The 19,732-nt window shown below is 49.0% G+C and overlaps 1 protein-coding gene across 6 annotated transcripts in view; it reads right to left on the reverse strand.

The window, feature by feature from the left end:
* Nucleotides 1-1,879: 1,879 nt before the first annotated feature.
* MAMLD1 (mastermind like domain containing 1) overlaps nucleotides 1,880-19,732 on the reverse strand; it is a 144,014-nt gene continuing 126,161 nt past the window's right edge. For 3 of the 6 annotated variants that reach the window (XM_031661030.1, XM_031661029.1, XM_031661027.1), the window contains 3 exons: nucleotides 12,571-12,814; nucleotides 6,056-6,140; nucleotides 3,701-4,111 (listed from right to left, as the gene is read on the reverse strand). In XM_031661030.1, coding sequence (XP_031516890.1) covers nucleotides 6,100-6,140; nucleotides 12,571-12,814 — 285 coding nt within the window. In that variant the 3' untranslated portion in view covers nucleotides 3,701-4,111; nucleotides 6,056-6,099. The other 3 variants (XM_031661026.1, XM_031661025.1, XM_031661028.1) reach the window with 2 other exon arrangements.

Consider the following 19,732-nt stretch of genomic DNA (forward strand, 5'->3'; position numbering starts at 1 on the left):
AGAGGCAGAAGCGTTGCAGCTGAGTGTGGGCTCCAGGAGCCAAGGGGAAACAGGTTTCTGGGAGGAGAGAGTCCGGTACTGCTAAAGGGGCAGGTCCACTGAGGACCGGGAAGCTTCATTTGGCTTTATGACCAGGCGGAATTTGGAACTGTGACTGGAGTACTTAGGGGGAAGTAGGCAAGACTGGAACCGGATTGCTCTGGGTTGAGGGGTGAGTGGGAGGCGAAGCAGGGCACTGCCACTCCTTTGAAGGGTAGCAGAGCGCTGGAGTTGGTGCTGGATGGGCTGTGGGGTGACAGGGTCATGTGGAAAGCCCCTGGGGGGCACCTGGAAAATGAGAGGCTGACAGTACAGTGAGAGGACAGCTAAGGGAGAGCAGACTGGCAGAACACGCACTGCCAGGAGGAACGAGGATAGGGCCAGCTTAGGGTCAGGTGGCAGCAGGACGTGTCCAGGAAGCTGGTCTGCACTGCAGCCCACACTGGCTCAGCCTTGAGGTTCCCTGTGTGGTTGGGGTAGGAAGTTGAACCCTCTGGGAATGGAAGATGGAACCAGTTCTGCGAGTCAAGCTCAGCTTTTATCTGTGGGTCTCTGAGGGCTGGCATAGCTGAGTGGGGACAGGTGTGATCCATGAGGCTCTCAGGTTGAGGTGGCCCCTCTGGGAGGGCTTCATTTTCCCAGCGGGTAGGTTCTAAGCAGCAGTCACTGGGCAGGTGGGTCTAACACAGAGCCAGAGAAGGGTGAATGGGCCTCCTGGCACCCCACCCCTGCTGCAGCTGAGCTCAGTGACAGAGGGGGACAGCACAGCTGAGCCCAAGTGCTTTGGTGTGGCCCCGAGGGAAAGCTGCAGCCTGCCTGGGGCCTGGCATGGTTGGGACACTTGAGGCAGAGGGACAGTAGTGGGAGCTGCAGTGAGGCTGGCTCCTGGAGAGGCTTCCTGAAGAGTGCTGCCTGAGACGGGCAGGGAGAACAGAGACAAAGTTGGTGACAGGGAATGAAGGCTGACTGAAGGACTTTACCCAGACCTATGAGGATATCTCTCATCTGGAAGCAGGAAGGGACTGTGTGAGGACTGGCCAAGAGCTGGAGTGTTGGAATAATGACTCTTTCTATGACCCCTCTGTCCCACCTCTGGTCCCTGGACTGGGGAGGTCTGCTTCCAACCCCATTGGTCGATCACTGTCCCTTGTCACAGCCATTGAGAATTTTGGCAGGGGGCATGTTCTTAGAGCATTTTTAGGCTCTGCAGGACATAACAGCTCTGCCTCAGAGCATATGCCTTTCTCAGCTCCTGAAAGCCACTGATCAAATTGGAACATTTTGTACCTTAGGGATGAGGATATCAACTCTTCCAGCCAGTTAGAGGGATAAATGTGATGATGCATTCAATTGTGACTACATCTGATCCCAACTGTTGCTTCAGCTGCACTCCTACAGCACATGGCGGGAGGCGCGCATCCCAATAGCTACCTCCCCACTTCTGGGGAGATGTGGTTCCATCCATGAAACCTGGATACCCGCCTACCAGGTCCTGGTCTATCAGGTGGCAGGGTCTGGTCAAAGAACGGCATGCGTGGTCTTCGGCAAGGGAGACAGGATGGTGGTGCAGAGAGTCTAGACCCTCAGGGCAAGTCCTCGCCACCCCTGCTCCCAGGGCAGTTGTCTTTGTGGCCTCCCATCCCTCTCTGTTTCATCCTCTATAAAATGAGGGGCTGAGCCCCAAATAACAGGCTTCTTTGCTGTGATGCAAAACTACCGAATCTTTCTTTCTGACACACAAGGCATCGAGCAGCCTCTGAAATAAGCAAAGCCACTAGCAGGCTTCCTGACTTGGCTTTGTAGGCACTGAATACTCCCTTGAAAAATAAAAACATAGAGGCACTTTTCTCCTGGCTGTTTATTACAGAACGAAGAAAAAACACACTGGCTTGAAACAGACGCCAGATTTCAAATGTAGAGGCGAAATACGAGGTGGCAATTAAAATGTGATTACACAAAGTCTGGACACTGAGGAAAGTTTACAGGACAGTGGGTGTGGGTTTTCTATAACAGACACTTAAATATACATGACAATAATTGCAGATAGAAACCATCAAAGACAAACCCCAAATCAACTATTAATGTTTACAGATGTTCCCCCTCAAACCACAGAGCCTTACATCAAAACAAATACTGAAAGGCTTTAAACCAGGAACAGCTCGCCTTCACCCCACGAGGGTGCACACAAGCTGGGCTTTTTCTCTCGGTCTGAATGGTAAAGGGAGGAGGATACTCTAGCTCCTCAAGGTGGATTGCTGAGACAGTGCTCGGCGCACACGCTCTCTCTGCGCCTCTCCCAGATCTGGAGAACTCTCTCAGCCTCCTGGTAAAGTGTCTCTGTGGGGCACTTAATGATAAAACGGCTTCTGCTGTAAATGCTCATTAGGAAAGAGCTAGCGGAGACTGAAAGGTTTGCAAAAGAGATTAAGAATCACACAAGGGCAATAGGATTTTTAGTGAACATAGAAATAAATGGCCAAGTGGTTTTCTATTTGGCATTTGTCAACTTGCACAACAACTCTTGGTCACATCCACATTGCTCATTGCATCAAAACCATAAGCGACTCAGCCACCTAGCTTAACAAGGTATCACTGGAGCAAACAACACAGTCTGCATATTTGTAACAATGTATAATAAACACAAAACAATGCATAGTAAACACAACTCTACTGAAACAAAAGCCGTCGCTTTATTTACAAAGTCACAAAATGAAGTATAAATACTTCTGTCATTAATGTTTAGGAAAACCATTTACAAAATTTTCAAATATGTACACGTAGCTTGAAAAATCACCAGCTTTCCATTTTGTCACAGGTAGAGGGAGGGATAAGCATGGGCTGACAACACCACTCAAATTGTAACGGGAGACAGCTGCGGGTGTGGAGTGACACCACTCCCTAGAGCGATGTCAACGTGGGCGTTTCTATGGGCATCCTGCTCAGATTTAAAGTGCCCCAGCACCCTGGGTGACTTGTCCAGCATTCTGGGCTGTGGCATTTTGAGCAGCAGCATGCTGTTCCAAAATGTCATCGATCAGCCTCAAGTTGCACACCCAGTCTTCATCTGGGCTCACACAGGAGCCTTTCAAGAGAGCTTCAATGAAATCTACCTCATTGCAGTCAGGTGACGAAATCAGATCATTTAGTGGGGGTTGGGGCTGGCGCAAAAAGTCGGCAGGTGGCAGCTCAGGGGGAATACCCGTTCTGTTGAACGGACCTGGGAACTGGCTGGCGGCAATGGCAGAAGCAGCAGCAGCGGTGGCAGCAGCAGCCACATAGCTTGGTGGCTCGATGCCCTGTATGGGGCTCAGGGGACTAAAGCTGGCCATACCCTTCTGGAGGAACTTGGTGGTGTTTGCTACAGGCACTGGGCCCCGCACCGGGCTCTGCCTGAGGCTCTGACTGCCCAGCAGGCTGAAGCTGGGGTTGTTGGCCAGAACAGCACTCACCTTCTGGCCAGGCCTGCCTTCAGAGGCCATCTGATTGGGAGTCACAACTGTCTGCTGCGATGGGAACACTGGGGCCATCAGGGGCACTCTCACAGGCGCCTTGGCAAAGATGGAGTTGCTATCAAAATGCTGCTGAACACTATTATCCACTTGGCTCAGGGGTGGTTTCCCCGAAACTGCTGTGGTCACAGCTGCTGCCGCTGTGCCCCATGCAGCATTGTTAAACACAGTGGGAATTCTTGGCACACTAGGCCGTCTGAGCTGGTGGGGACTCAAGGACTGGGTGCCCAGGGAGCTGGGACAGAACCCAGGCAGGGGCACTTTTGGTGGGGCGGCCTTGGGACTCTGCGTATGCTGGCCGACAGGGCCAAGACTGCCCAGGGGAGTCTGGCCTGAGTGCGAGGGGATGGGAAACTGGGAGCTGGAGGTGGAAATTCCTTGCCGCTTCCCCAGAGTTGGTGAGATCGCTTCCATGCCCTCGCAGCTCTGGTGGCTGCTGAGTGGGATCATTCCTGGACTCAGATTGTTCTGAAGGAGCCCAGTTCTGGGTGGCATCAAGTGCTTGCTAGATGGGGGGCTTGCCTTGATCCGGCTACACTTGGAGGTGACTTGTTCTTGGGCGGCTACATACAGAGAGAATTGGGGATCAGTTCCAAAGGCATCCTCCACTTGGGCTGCGGCCACCGGAGTGAGGCTCCTGGCCCAGCACGGACTTCTCACCTCCCGCCCTTGGCTCTCTACTGAGCCCCCCGACCCTGCTCCCCAATTCCTCACAATTCCCCTCATTTCTCTGCCCTCAGCCTGGACTTCCGTTCTTCTGGGAAGCTGCCCCAACTTCCTAGGTCTGTGCTCACCAAAAGCAGATCACACTGGACTGAAATGGCAGCTGATTTGTCTCTTCAAGAAAACTGGAAGCTCCCGGAGGCCAAGGTCCATGTCTGCTTTTACACTCAGTGCTCTGTATGCAGGGCCTGGCACTGCCCACCCTTTGACAGGTGGTGCATATTTTGTAGAAGGAAGGAAGGGGCCAGGTGGGGTGGGCTGGTGGCAGGAGCTAGCTCAGTCTCTTCAATTCTCTACCCGATGGATGTGACCTGGGACAGCAAGTGAGTGTGGTGAGTAAGTGCGGGTGGTGCTTTGTTCCCCTCTGTTCTCCTCATAGCCAAGATGGTCTCTGAGTCCAGATCTGGGGCTCAGACAACATTTGTACAACTGAGCTGTAATGGGGTTCCTTTCTGAAGGCTGAAATCTAGGAGTTGACATTCTGGACTCCCTGAGTTCTGAAGAGCCTGGGGATGGAGAGACATGGAGCAGAAGATGGAAGGTAGAGTCCCAGGTGCCTAAGATGGGAAATGCATCTCCCCTCATTGTCATGAGAGTCCATTCTAGCTGACATCTACCGTGGCCAATATCTACAGGTACTTTTTTGGAGTGGACACTGAGTCATGTAGCAGTCATATGGTTTACTCAAAGTCAGGTAGGGGAGACAGTGCAATCAGGGCACAAGCCCAGTGTGTCTGACCCACCGAAGAGTCCATGCTCATATCTACAAAAATGATTTCTTTCTCTTGTAATGGTGCCTAGGTTCTTTTATTATCATGGCATGTGTATGTTTTTCAACTAGGTTACAATCTAGCCCTATAAGGTTAACCTCCTGGAGGCCAACAGCCTTCCTGAAACTTGTCTGTGCTGTCCCTGCAATTGGAGTGTGCCCAATGTGGCACTCCAGCCTGGACAAGTGGGACACAGACTCTGCTGGTATCAGGCCAAAAGAGGTCTTCCATAAGACTGGAAGAGCGATGGTGTAGAGGTGTCACGGGCTACGATAAAGATGCTGACCACCTGTTGAGGGCAAGCAGCCTCTCCTGACCCTCAGACAAATGCTGAGTGTTCCCAAGAGTACGCTTGGCCTGGTCCAATCTCATCCCACTGGTGCATAAGGGTTGCTGAACTCATGACTCCTTGGCTAGCCTGCAAGCTCCATGAAGTGGGAACTACATCAGGCTTTTTGCTAACTGCTGTATCCTAGGCCAATAAATGTTGATCACATTTATAGTGGGGACCCCTGCTATCTATCTGTGGAGGCTCCGGGAGCCCCTGACACAAACTTTCTGAAGCAGAGCCTCCCCAACCCCTTTTCCATTTCCTATACCTGACAGATGTCCCAGAAACCCATTAGAAATGGAAGGTCACTGCAGCAGTGTGTGAATATGTGTGTGGGAGAAGGGCAGGATCAGAGCCCTGGGGGTGTGGCAGCCCCCAAGTGATTCTAATCCAGATCCTAGCGGGTGTGTACCTGTCCCATTGAAATAGCTGCTTTAAGGGGCCTGACTCAGGGAAATCAGTCTCTTGAATTAAATGATGATTTTGGAGTCATTTAGACCAGGCCTTCAATTGGGATCCTGCTCTTAGAGTTGGATGAATTATTTAACTGTTTTTCAGATCTCCTCTCTCAGTGCTTTCAGAAACACAGACAGTAACTGCTTACTCTGAAATGAATTCTCACCCCACTTCCACATATGCACCCCTTGCCCACCCCCTTGGGAACACTGGCCTTAACTGCTTACCTTGAAATGGACTCATCTGTTGGGAGATATATGCATTCTGCCGTTCAGGGGTCATTGCCATATGACCTGATCTCTGTTCCTCTTGCTAAACAGAAAATGAAAAAGACAAATTAGATTACAGCTACCAATAAATAATTAGCCTGAGGATCACTGCGTGGGGACCTAGGACTTGGCTTTGGTGTAGCAGAAAGCATGAATGAACACACCAACACACATTCGCATGCATGCCCCACCCTCTCGAGCAAAATTCCACAGGTATAAATAAGATTCTGCACCTGGGTTAAAAACACCAACTGCAACAGCATAGAATGGGGCAGGAGAGACAGAACTTAATAGCAAGAGCACACAGAAAAAAGATTTAGGCATTTTGGATGTCCATCTGCTCAGGATGGGTCAAGATGGGTCAGCAGTGAGATGCGGTCACCAAAAGAACAAATGTAACTTTAGGTTGCATTAATAGAAGCAGAGTATGTAGAAGGAGGGAGGTGACAGTCCTGTGCTAACTCTGCCTTGGCCAGGCTATACCCACAGGAGTCTGGGCATGCTAGTCTCAGGGAGACCCAGACAGACTGGCTGCATTCAGAGGATGGTAAGTAATGAGAGTGGGGATTGGACTTCAAATTACCCAGACAAAGAATGGCTGAGCAAGCCAAGGATGCTGTGGCTGGGGCAGAGCAGACTGTGGGCTATGTAGTGGTGGATGCCTAGCCTCTGCAGGGCTGTCACAGGGAAAGGACATTGGGAAGAGAACCGAGGCTTGTTCCTGGTGGTCCTGGCATGAACGGCCGGATGATCACATGGTCAGGTGGACACAGTCTCCAACACTGGGAGTAGCCAAACACTTACTGCCAACCTCCCGCCCTTCTCCTGACTAGTTGCAGCATAGGCAATTCGGAGGAGCTTCCTGTCGCCATCTGAAAGCTGGCGGGGTGGGCAGGGGGAGGAGTGAGCCAAGTTTCAAGGCCGCAGTTTCAGCACTCAGTCTGGGATTGGCTCAAGGAGCAAAGGGGAAGAACATAGCCAGGAGGGAATAACATGAAAGCCCCCAGACCCAGAGAAGGCATGACTTGCTCTGAGATCGTCAGGTTGTGAGTTGGATCCAGGTCTGACTCCCAGTCCAGTGCTTGAAGCCTCCTCACCCCACATAGTGAGGGGAGCCCGGCCATATCTGCTCAACTGCTGCCATCTCTCTCCCTTTCTCAACCACCAAGGCAGCTCTGTCTGGGAGCACATGCTCCAAGTCCACTTTCTGGTCTGTGTCCCCCCAGACACCAGAGGACTTGACTCTACAACATGGTCTGCCCGTGCAGTGCCTGCTTTTCCAGCAAAGGGCTTCTGGGAACCCTTCTCTGCACTCGGTGGGGCTGGCGGGAGTGGGGCGGGGTAGAGACCCAGTGCTTGGGACTGTGCCCGGCTCTCAGGCCTGGCAGCAGTTCCTGGCCTTGGTTCCTGCCAAGGCAGAGAGGACAAACACATGGCACCGGGAAGACTACACCAGAAACAATTCCACCAGACTGGGGTTTGCTTTTCTATCCCGCCCTTAGCCTGCTTCCTGTCCTGGTCCCTGCCTCCCCCTCCACTGGAGCTGCTGTGTGGGCAGTGAGGGGTTGTTTCTCAGCTGCCCTATGCAGCTGCCCTTCTCCCTGCTGAAGCATTGGCAAGGCAGCAAGGGGTGGGGGTGGGGTGGAATCTGCCTTCTCAAGCTCTCATTATACTGAGCATGTCTCACCCATTATTTGATGTCATCTAGCAACACCCCATGTGGACACTGAGGAGCATGGGGGTCACATGACCACTTCCCAAGGCCGCACCATCCGGATCTGCCTGAGATGGTCAGGGTTGGTGGCCATTTCTGAAGGCAGTCCTTTCGCTTTGCCTCTTCTCCTTGTACCAGCCTCAGGACATCAGGGCAGAAGATCTACAGTCCCCAGCTTACTGATGTGACAGCAGAGGCTCAGAGAGGTTAAATGACTTGCCCAAGGTGACACGGCTAAGAAGTACAGTATCTCCTAACTGCAAACCAGGTGCTTCTGCTGCTTCTGGGGACAGATTCCTGGGTGGCTGGCTAGGGCTAAACGGTCCTTAATTCCATCCCCACCGGTTGCTGCATTAGTTTCATCAAATAACACAGTTGTACAGAGGTCGGGGTTGGGGGGAAGGGGCAGATGGAGGCTAGAGAGTGTGACTAAGGAAACAGGAGGGGAAGTGTGGTAAAGTCCAAAGGGAGGGACGGAAAGAGAAAGCCAAGCCCAGGGGCGTGCCAGACAAAAGGAAAGGCCATGCCGGAGCAGGGCAGGCTTCAGCGGGTGCTGGGGCGTCTTCATCCTAGGAAGCACACATTCCAGAGGACCCTGGAGTCTAATGGAAAAGCTGGCCAGCGTATCACTATGGAAACTGCCAAGGCCACACAATGCTGCTGACACCCAGCTTGGGTGCTGGCGGCCAGCTCTGCAGGACCTTCAAGTCCAGGGTGCCACCAGCAAGCGAGGGCCCTCCATGGACTCTTCACCTTACGGCAGTGTCCAGAGGCACCACCAGTCCTCTGCTGCTATGCTGGTCCTGCTGTACCTGGCAAAAGGAGCCAGAGCATTCTCTCCAGGCCTCCCGAGGAGGCTGCTTCCTTTGTTTTGCAGATGGAGGCTCCCATCCTTTGTTCTGAATCAATGTGCTCCAAAGATAAGCCCCAAGAAAACAGTTGTTGCCTTTTGACACTGACAATTAGAATCGTTGGAAAATGGAGAAAACAGGAAATGACAAATGGTTTCAGTGACCAGGAGGAAACCGTGCCTGAAAGTTGCTGCTTTGTGACTCGGACACTCGCTTTCTGTTCTCTTATGAAGGACGGCCTAGGCCGTGTGGCCTTTTATAAACAAAGCTATGAAGGGGTCGTCAAATTTTCTAGGGTTGCAACTGTGGCACTAGGTCCTATTGTGCCAGGTGACACTGACAAGCAGCACTGAGTTCTGTGCGAGCCCAGGTGTGCTTCTCTCATGGTGACCCCCAGAGAACTAAGGCCCGGCTCTTCCTCTGTCACACCCCCTCCCAGCCCCCACCCTCAGACAAGGAACCACATTCACAGTCTCAGCCAAGATGACAAACTTGGAAGTTCTTGGGATGCCTTTCTAGAAGCTTCAGGCTGATGCCAGGAAGCTGTAAAGCCCCCACCTGTCTCTGGGGGTTGTGTGCTGGGCAGGAGAGAGGGGAAAAAGCCCAAACTCCACCACTGCCTGCTGGCACAACTGAGCCCATGCCAGGCACTGCACCAGCTTCACTCACCAGCCAACACATGCTAATGTCTCCTGTTTACCCAGGTGCAATCACCTGAGTGCTGCCTTCTCACCACTACACAGGAAGAATGATCTCGTTACCAATTCAACCACTTAAGGGGGCAAAAGGACTCCAACTGGGGAAAGGCAGAGGACAAACAATCAGTGGGACTGAGACAGATGCCCACAAAACGTTCCTGGATTTCAGATGGATTTGGGCTGAAGTTCCTTGCCCCATGATCCCCTGGAGGAGAGCATCCTGACTCAGACAAGAATTCAAATGACATGGCTTCTGGGGGATGGCAGTGAATGGATCCAAAGCCTTGTTTTATAAAGAATGTGGAGGAAGGGAGGAAGGAAAGGAGGGAGGGGGAGAGAGAGAGGGAGAGAGAAGAAAGAAGAGGAAGAGAAGGAAGAGGAGGAGGAGGAAGGGGAGGAGGGAGGAGGAAGGAGAAGGGAAAGGGAGGACAGAAGAGGGGAGGGAGGGGGGAGATTATCTACCCCTCCAGCTAGGGAACTCCTGTCTCCTTTCCCAGCAGACACTGCTCCATGAGTGCCCCCACAGAGAGCCAGCCTGCTACACAGCAGAAGGGTTCAGCTACCTGTCCCAAAGGTTGAGCACTAGTGTACTCCACAAGAAAAAGCACCTTCTTTTGTACTTTTTGGAAGCCAGAATTAGAAACAACTCATTCACACTTCTGACTTTTCCTTTGGAATGACAGGAAGATAGTATACTGCATGGGACCACCACCCATTCAAGATCTGAGTGGTGGGGACCTCCACCCCCACATGGGTGGAGCCCCCTGAGACCCATGGGCTCTGACTGGCCATGGCCCATAGATAGTGACAACGTAGACAGTGCTGTCTGAAGCCTAGTTGGAGGATGGATGGATGCTCTTAGGAAAAAATTCCCTTCAGTCGTCCTTCAGAAACTATAGCGGCTTCCTGAAATGAATGGCAGGCAAGTTTTGATTGTTTCCTAAGTTCCTCCTAACTCTCAGAGCCTGTGACTCAGCTTCTCCAGAATGCCTGCAGGGAGGCAGGACCATTGGGAGTAATGAGCACGAATTGGGCCACTTCTCCCAGTGGACTGTTAACACCAGGATCTGGGGTGGAACCCACTGAACACCTGCCCTTTTGCGTTGCCTTGGCTCAGCGCCTTTCCTTGCCCAGAATGCAGCCAGAGGGATACGGGCCACAGTAACTCTGGGGCCCCTGAACTTACCTTCCCGAGACCCTCATGGGAAGGTATTGCTTACATGACAGTCCAGTCAGCCCCTCTGTCACTCAGTTGACGAACATTGATCATGGGTCTACTGTGGGCCAGGCTTTGTTCCAGGCATGGGGATAACACCGTTTGTCTCTACTCTTATGGACACAAGTAAATCAATCAAAGCAGATAATGCTCTAATGACCACCCAGTAGGGTGAAGGAATGGAGAGTGGGCAGGTGCTGGCAGAAACCTAAGGTCAAGTCATGGGACCCCAACAGGGAACTGGAACCTGCCACACCATTTTCGATGTTAGGGATCTTTCCTTGCTCTTCTGGAGACCTCACCCATTGTAACGGTGCTGCCCTCAGGTTTGAACTGGTCTGAACCTGTCACTGGGGCTTCACAAAAGGAATGCCATTGAAAGCAAATGGCAGAAATCTGTATATGAAATTCTTTTTGCCCTTTGTTTTCTGTCTTCCCACATGACCTATGACTGCTGCAAACTCTATTCTGACTCCTCAGTCTTGGCGGGTCTGGGAAGAACTTGGTTTAGATGCTGGGAATGATCCTGGGCAAAGGAAACAAATATATTTCCAGCTTGCCTTTCTTCTTCCCCTGCGGTGCCTGCATCCTCTGTCTCGCACTGACTCACAGGCTGGACTGACAAGGCAGTTGTGTTGAGAGGGAGGATTTAGTGAATGCCAGGCCTGACCCTCAAAGGCCCCCAGGTGGGGCGAATTTCCAAGGTTCTTAGAGAAGATTTGGGGCCACAAATCTGCACTGCCCTTTCACTGCTGGGTGAAAGCTGTTGGCTTGAGAAGAGAGAGAATAGGTGAGGGACAAGAATTCTCAAGGCAAGCTAGCTGAGATCCTTTCATTTGTGGCTTCCAAAGAGGGAAAGGCAAGGCAGACAAGGGTGGAAACAGCGACATCCTGAGGGGACGATGTCCGTTTTGCTAATTCTGTTTCCCTGGCAGCTTTGTGCTGGACAAGATTCCTCTGGTTTCAGCTGAAGAGTGAACAGCTGAGGAGCTCTGTGACTCTGAGAGAGAGAGAGAGAAATCAATAGCCCTTGAAAGGAAAGCACTGCTTGTTCTTCCAGGCCAGGGCAGGCAGGATAAAGAGAACAAGGCTGTACATACCAAAGCAGAATTTCCATTAAAGGCCAGAATCCTGGCAGGCCCTTTCAGCTTAATGACCATCTTCTGATCACTATCACTTAGAAAATGTTCATGTCTCCAGTTTTCTCTGCAGATAGGGCAGACATCCTGTGCACATTGATATTTTATGCACCAGATGCAATTCTCTGCAAAGGCCCCCTCTGGCTGGTATCCATCCGCTTGCTCTCATGACCACTAATGTGACTCTGGGGGCAGGTCCAGCCATTCCTTCTAGACTCTAGAATCTAGAGGATGATCCCAACTCACAGCCCTCTTGGACAAACTTGGTTTGGATTCCTTCTGCCTGTACTACCTACCAGACTGCCAGTCCTCCAGTAGGGCAATCCAACTTCCTGCCTCTAGGGTGTGGGAGTCCTGGGCGGGGTTTGGAATTCACAGCAGATGGCTGGCAGGAGAGGCAGTTCCCGAGCACCCACTAGGTACCAAGCAGCAGGTATCAGGTGCAGGGCTTCGGAGGTGCAGAAGAACAGCCCCTGTCCCCCTCAGGTTCCCAGTCTGGCCTCAGGGACAGACAGGCAGGCATGGAAATGGGGTACTGGAAGGTGTACAGCTGCGGGAGAGAGCAACTGCACCTTGGACAATCCCCCACTCATTTCCCTGGAGGTGGGGCTGAGGCACCTGGAGCACTCTGCTTGCTTGGGTTTTCCCTTTGCCAAAGAATGCCGGGCAGAAAGTAGAGAACAAGCAGGCCCAGGAAGCACTAGAAGTCACTCATGGGTGGACAGAGCTTTACCTTCGGAGCTGTCACCTCCTGTGTTCCTCCCAACAACCCTGTGAGGCAGGCGGGCAGGCTGAGCAGGGGACTGTGCCCCATTGACAGATGAGGAAAGCAAGGCTCAGGGGGAAGTGACTTACCTGCGGCATCGCAGCTAGGCAGTAGTGGAGCGGGCACCTGCCTCCAGGCCTTCGGATCCCAGCTGCCCCAGGGCGCTGCCTCTGAGGTGCTGTACGAGGAGGTGACTCGGGCCAGCTCATGAGCAAACGAGCTGCTGGGCAGGAAGGACTCACTCCCCAGGGCCTGGCAGGACGGGGGCTGTCGCCCGAGGCTGACCTGGGGGGGCCTGGCTTCCCCAAGCTTGCAGGCTTTGTCTACATGAGTCTACAACAACCGATTGAACAATCCATCAGCTGCTTGGCCACAGAATGGTTCTGACTGATCTTGTTACTGCCCTGAGTGCCTAGCTGGGTCGTTTGGGTGTTGTGGTTATACCCACCAACTGGCTTGGTGGAACAAAACCAAACAGCTTTGTGAGCTTAGCTTGTCTTGGGTCACAGACTTCTTTGAGAAGCAGTTATAAGCTATGGTTTCTCTCCACAGAAAAAGCACTTATGGTGTCTCCCCCTTTCCAGCCCACCAACATTTTATATCTAATTTTGGGGGGTTTTCTGGGCCACTTAATGCCCATCCGTGGATCTCATGTGAAGACTCGCCTGGCTTGAGAAATCACTGTCTTGTTGAAAATGGGAACAAAGCTAAGTCAGCTAGCTGGTTCATCTGCAATGACTTTGACCAAGCCTGAACCCACCCTACCCCACCCCCACCCCACTGACCACCCCCCACAACGGAGCACACAACTCTAAACTGGTTTGTAGGTGTGTGTGTGTAAACACGCTGAGGAATCTGCAAAACCAAATGGTGAGTGCAAAACCAAACAGTCATGAGTAAATCTCACAATAACCATGTCCTGAGCTGCAGCCCTTGTTGAACTATACCCTACTAGGGCCCCAAGATTTTAGGACTTCTGTGGGTGGTACCTCCTCTTTCTATCATGCTTTAGAAGACAGGGATTTCAGCAGAATTGAATGTATTGAACATATGACCCATTTTTTTTCAGCCAAAGGCAGTTAAAATAACTTCATACTTCATATCTATGTCAGCAAAAGCTGCAAAACGCAAATGGGTGGCTGCTAAGAGCCCTGACACCCTGACGAGCACATCAAGTGCTTAGCAACAGTGGTGTCCAAAGGACCAGGTGGAAGCCTGCCTGGATGAGAAGTTGCTCTTCTCTCTACATGAAGCAGCACCTCTACTCTCCTGCTTTTAATACCTGAGCTGTGAGTGATCATCTATGTCCATTAGCAAACATCCCAGTGGAGAAGGAAACGCTCATACCTGAAATCTAAGCTACATAGTTGGAATCACTTCAATTTATTGCAATAAACACTTACTAAGCGCCTATTGTGGGCAAGTCTTTGCAATGGATAATAGTTCAGTACATATTTTGTTGTAATATTTGAAATAACAATAAAAATTGCCACCACTGAATGTATTGAGCATTTGCTGTGCTTTAGGCACTAACCGAGGTTCTTTAAATATTTGGTCTTATTTGATCTGTATAAACAGCCATCTATGAGAAAGGGACTATTATTGTCCTTATTTTACAAATGAGGCCACTGAGGCCCAGAGAGGTTAACTAAGTTGCCCAAAATCATACAGCCCATTAGCAGCAGAGCAGGATGCAAACCCAGTCTTGCCTCATTCCCAAGCCCACATGTCGTTTGCATTGGTATGGATGTGTGCATGTGTTTAGTCATTAGCACGTTATATGGCAAGCAAGTTTTGAAACACAGAAACTTAAAATGTGCCATTAAGAAAAGTACAAGCAAGGTTTTCCAAGCAAATTTTCCGGACAAAATTTTAAGAACAAATTATAAATACTTAAAAATGGGAATAAAAAGACAACCTAACTACCTGAAGAGTTTTAGAGATGACTCATGCCCACCCTCTAAAACCCAAACAAAAACAACAAAGTCAAGAAAACCCATGAAATCTTAGCAAGCAATTTCTATGTACTTGTGAAAAGGATTTCTTTACCATTCTAATGGGATTTGTGCCAACCATAGAGGTCTCAGTGCCCCTCCCGTGGGGTGGTTCGTGAGTACAGAGCTGAGCTCACTGGCCATCTGCAGCTTCATGAAATCAAGCTCCAGTTTGTCCTTGGAGCAAGGTTATCTGGGACATGAGCAGAGACATTGCTTTCTATAATGGACAATTCTTTCTGCCTGCATACCTAGCTCCTTGATAACTTTAAACACCATTTTATAGCCACACTGGAGTTTTGAAGACCTCAATATGCAAATATTACTCTGGCTCTGATTACTTGTCTGCTCCATGACAACACACTCTAAAAGCAATGAATGGGGCTTATTTGTAGAGAACTGAAGCGTTTTAAGCTTTTGCTCAGGAATCCCTGGTAGCTTCGTGTGACTTGTAAGATATTAGTGATGGGTCAAGAAACAGGGCCCCCCATCAGCATTAACATACGCTTGCAGTGCCTCAGTAGTCCATCAGGCAGAAAAAACTGCAGATGGCACATGGAAATGACCAGCGGCGGAAGATACCCCGACAGCGTGGGCAGTTCTATTTCAGCAGCAATCAAGAGGGGGCCTGGAGCCACTCAATCAAGTGGAGCAGGATGGGAGCAAGCACTGTGCAGACCAATGCAATCCCCAGTTAAAACACAAAATAAATAAAAGAGATGAGATTCAGTCTCTTGACTCTGACTGACTGGGAGCTTTATAGCTGATGCTTGTGTCTTTTCTCCATTTTATTTAATTAGGAAAAGAAACTGCTTATCACACACTCTAAGTGTGAGGTACAACCTCCACAGAAAAGGTTGTTAGGAACATTTCAATTTCTAGAAGTTTCTAAACACAAGGTAAATCCATCTCTGTCCTTGAGATCACTGCGCATCTCAGAAAGGCAAATCAATCAGTAATTGGTGGGCATAATTACTAGCTCATGGACTGACAAGTTCTACACTATTTCAAATCTCACAGAAGTAAGCCATGGGACAGATAGAGTCTGATAGCGGTGCCCCATTTCCTGGAGGTCACACCTACTCATCCCCCTGGACCCTGGGCTTCTCATGAATGTCAGAGTGCTTGCTGGAACCAGGTCAACCCAGTTTCCCTTTCCCTGAAAAATCCTCCAATGGCTCGCACCAGACTAGAGATGCAAGTGCAAGCACATCCACCCTCTCAGCAGCCAGGTTTTGCGCTCCATAATGTCACGTACCCCCAGTCATACCAATCTCCTTGGAGCTCTCCAGACAGGCTGCCATGTGTGCTCAGCCCTCTGTGCTTGTGCTCCTTGGTTTGCCAAGCCTGGAATGCCCTTTCTCCATGATTGTACTCTGGGAATTCTGTGTGTCTTTTGAGATGAAGCTCCTCCACCCTGGAAATTCTGCCTCTCTTTCCAGGTCCAGCTTCTGTGGCTGAATACCCTTGGCTGACTAAACATTCTTGCCGGGCCAAGTCTTAATCATCTCTAAATCCCTCTGGTGTCCCGACAGTATCTAGCCCAGGCAAAGGGCTCAGCAAATACTTGCAAAATTCAATAAACTTTACTATGTTACTAGCTTGGCATGGTGTTCTAGGCACTTGGGAGATTATAATCTGGTGAACATTGTGCTAGCCTTTTTTTCTGGGATAAACATCAATGATAAACTGAGCCTTTACTCTCATTTTAGCATATCTACTCATCTCTTTTCAATGCTGGTTGGTTTATAAAACCCATTAGTAGAACAGAGAGTGATCATAATCATATGGTGAAAATAACATCAGCTAACACATTTACTGAACATACTTTAGTGTGCTGGGCACTGAACTCTGTGCACACATGAATTTGAGATAGATTGTTCCTAGCTAATAAGACGAGGAAGTGGAGATGGGCTTACTCAGATCACACAATAGCAAGGTGGGGTACAGACAGAAACCAAGCTAGAAACCAAGAAATCCCCAGGTTTGGAAATGCATGGGCTCCTTCTCTGCACATGGTGAGGAGCAGTCAGGTGCTCCTCCTTCTTTCATACTGAAATAACTCTGCTTTGTTGGCTGTTCTGTGACACTCTGTGCTATTCCGTAGCTCAAATGGCTCTGGTGCAAGAAGCTCAGATTATGACTAACCCCCATAGATATTCAGCTGCTTTGCAAGAAGTGGATGACTGCTCTGGGTTTATAAATTATTGACTAGATTGGATATTGGCCCAATCTTCACTCTGGTGATTCAGAAGGAGACGTATGCACATTTGCAAGGTTATAGTAGTGCACTCTAATTACACTGGCTTCTGAGAGCTTGTAGGTTTCTTGACTTAATCATTCTGGAATTAAGGTAATGGATCCTTAACACCTTTTCTTTCTCTGACCTTTACTAACCATGTAACAGAAATGAGCAGAGAAAACCCAAGAAAGCGAACTGGAGACTTGATGAGTGTGCCAAAGACACCTGGAGTCCAAGGTCCTCTGTGGCTCCCTGACTTCAGAAGCCAGCCTCAGTTGTTCAAGTCACTCGTGAGGTTACTATGCTAGAGCACTAAGTATTATCCAGATAGCCCAAAGAGGTGAAGGCAGACATGTGGAAGAACCTGGATTTTGGGGCAAGTTGGTGAATGCCTCCTGTCCCATGTCAAAGAGAGGTGATAGGAGACAACTTTGTGAATTTGAAATAATGCGCTGGGGAAACAGAAAAATGTCATGTGAGTCACTCTTCTTGGCTTTTTTCTTGCCATTACCCTACTTGGCCAAGTGCAAATGGGATTTCAATATATCATAAGTATGCATCTATTGATAACAATGCAAGAAAGCTGTACAATTCAAGTCTGAGATTTTGTAAGAAACAGAATTTCAGAATCTCTGTAAGCAGCGCCGTCCAACAGAACTTCCCGAGTTGATGCTGAATCATCCCAGAAAGAATAGAATGCTCTAGAACTGTGCTGTTCAATATGGTAACCACTGGCCACATGAAGTGTGTAGCACTTGAAATGTGGCTAGTACAAATGAAGAACTGAACTTTTTAAAATTTAATTTTTAAAATTTAAAATTTAACTTCTAAAATTTAAATAGTTACATGTGACTGCTGGCTACAGCATTGGACAGCACAGCTCTTTGGCATAGAGGCTAAGAGTCCAGGCTCTGGAAAAAGAGTGTCTGGACTTGAATTATGTGTTTGCCACTTCCATGCTTTGTAATTGTGGGAGAGTTACTTAACGTTTCTGTGCCTTAATTTTCTCATGTGCCTTAATTTTCTCATTTGCAAAAGGGATTAATAGTTGTATGTTATTCATAGAGTGGTAAAGGTTAGGAGGACTAATAGAATTAACACATATGCAGTGCCTGGCATGTTGTATGCACTCCAGGAAGGTTAGCAGCAGTATTAATTAACAATACTTCCACCATGTATTGAGCCCCTTTCAACGGTCCAGGCACTGATCTATGAATTTTACACAGATTAGCTTAAAACTGGACATGCTGTTCTAGGTGTGGTCTGGCCAACATGACTCAGCAGGACCTGTGTTTTGGTAAAGTAAATTAATAATAATTGATGATGGTCATGATATTATAAATATTTATTGAGAAGTTACTCAGTGTAAGGCACTGACCCTTTCCCAGGGTCATTTCAATTAATGAATCCTCAGAACAATCCTATGAAGAAGGTACTATTATGATCCCATTGTAAAGATAAGGAAACTGAGGCACAAAAAGGTTAAGCAACCTGCCCATGATCACCCATTGGTAAATGCCAGAGCCTAGACTAGAACCTAGGTATTGTCTGATTTCAAAGCCTGTGCCAAGCTTTGTGTGATCAAAGTGCCCAAGTGAAACTTTTGTTATTGCAGTAAGTAGACTAGCAGCAAGAATATTTTGGAAGGCCACTGGGATTCTACAGCTGTGCAATGGCTGCAGGGCTGGCTGCTGTGAGACCCAGGTGTCTTCTTCTTTTTATAATAACTGTACCTTGAAATGAGAAGAACTCCAAGTTGGGGAATCTCTGTTATGATATGTGTGGTATGGTAGGTGGAGGAGGTAGATAAGTTTCACTAAAGAAATTCTGGCTGGGCACAGTGGCTCATGCCTGTAATCCCAGCATTTTGGGAGGCTGAGGTGGATGGATCACCTGAAGTCAGGAGTTCGAGACCAGCATGGCCAACATGGTGAAACCCCATCTCTACTAAAAATATAAAAATTAGCTGGGCATGGTGGTGCATGCCTGTAGTCCCAGCTACTTGGAAGGCTGAGGCACAAGAATCACTTAAAACTGGGAAGCGGAGTTTGCAATGAGCCAAGATCACGCCACTGCACTCCAGCCTGGGTGACAAAGTGAGACTCCATCTAAAAAAAAAAAAAGAAAAAAGAAAAAGAGAGAAGAAATTCTACAGAAAACTCGATGGTAGCGCCAATCCCATTCATTTGGTGAATCTGTTCTGTAAATTTGCATTTTGTAGAAGTTTTCTTGGAGCAGGGTACCCCCTAAGCAAGACCTGGAAGAGTTTAGGCTTTCCTGGAGTTTTTCAATCACAAATGTATATAATTTAACTTTAACATTTCAAAATGTAAGTGTTTATGACTGACTGAAATTGACTGGGTCCAAAATCAAATTCACTTCATCATGTAAATTCTCAGACTTGAAATTTAATTACAAAATTAAGTTCAACTGATAAATTGCTACTTTGACAAGGGGAAAAAGAACCCAATAACAGAAAAAGGTAGAACCCATATAAAGAAATGAAGGAATTACTATCCCCTGGGCAGTCACCTCACTGTGGCACATTCCTGTGGATATCCCATAGTACCTGGCATAGAGTAAATCTGCAGTACACTTCCCACTTCTGAGGTTGAGGCTGTGGGGCAGTTTCACAGTGACCAAGGCTGTGCCTATTGTCAGCAATGCTGGGTAATGAGGTTGGTGGGCCTCTGGGCATCATGCTACTTGGGGGAGCATCAGGGACTGGGTAAAAGGGAAAGGGCATCAAGGCTCTCCAGAGTCTAGAGTTTCAGTAGCCAACAGAGGCCTGTGGCAATCGTTGCCCTGACAGTTTCTGGAAGGTTTCTATTTTCTCATGATGATGATGATAGTGATGATGACAATAGCTACCATGTATTGAACACATACAATGTGCCAGATGCTGAGTGAAACACTATAAATGTTTACTAAGTGAAATGTTCAATACTCATGGCAAGCCTGAAAGACGGGTACCACTATGATCCCCACTTAATAGGTGGGGGAAAATAAGGTTCA

The sequence above is a fragment of the Papio anubis genome, chromosome X (genome assembly GCF_008728515.1).
Source record: "Papio anubis isolate 15944 chromosome X, Panubis1.0, whole genome shotgun sequence".
NCBI classification, from domain to species: domain Eukaryota; kingdom Metazoa; phylum Chordata; class Mammalia; order Primates; family Cercopithecidae; genus Papio; species Papio anubis.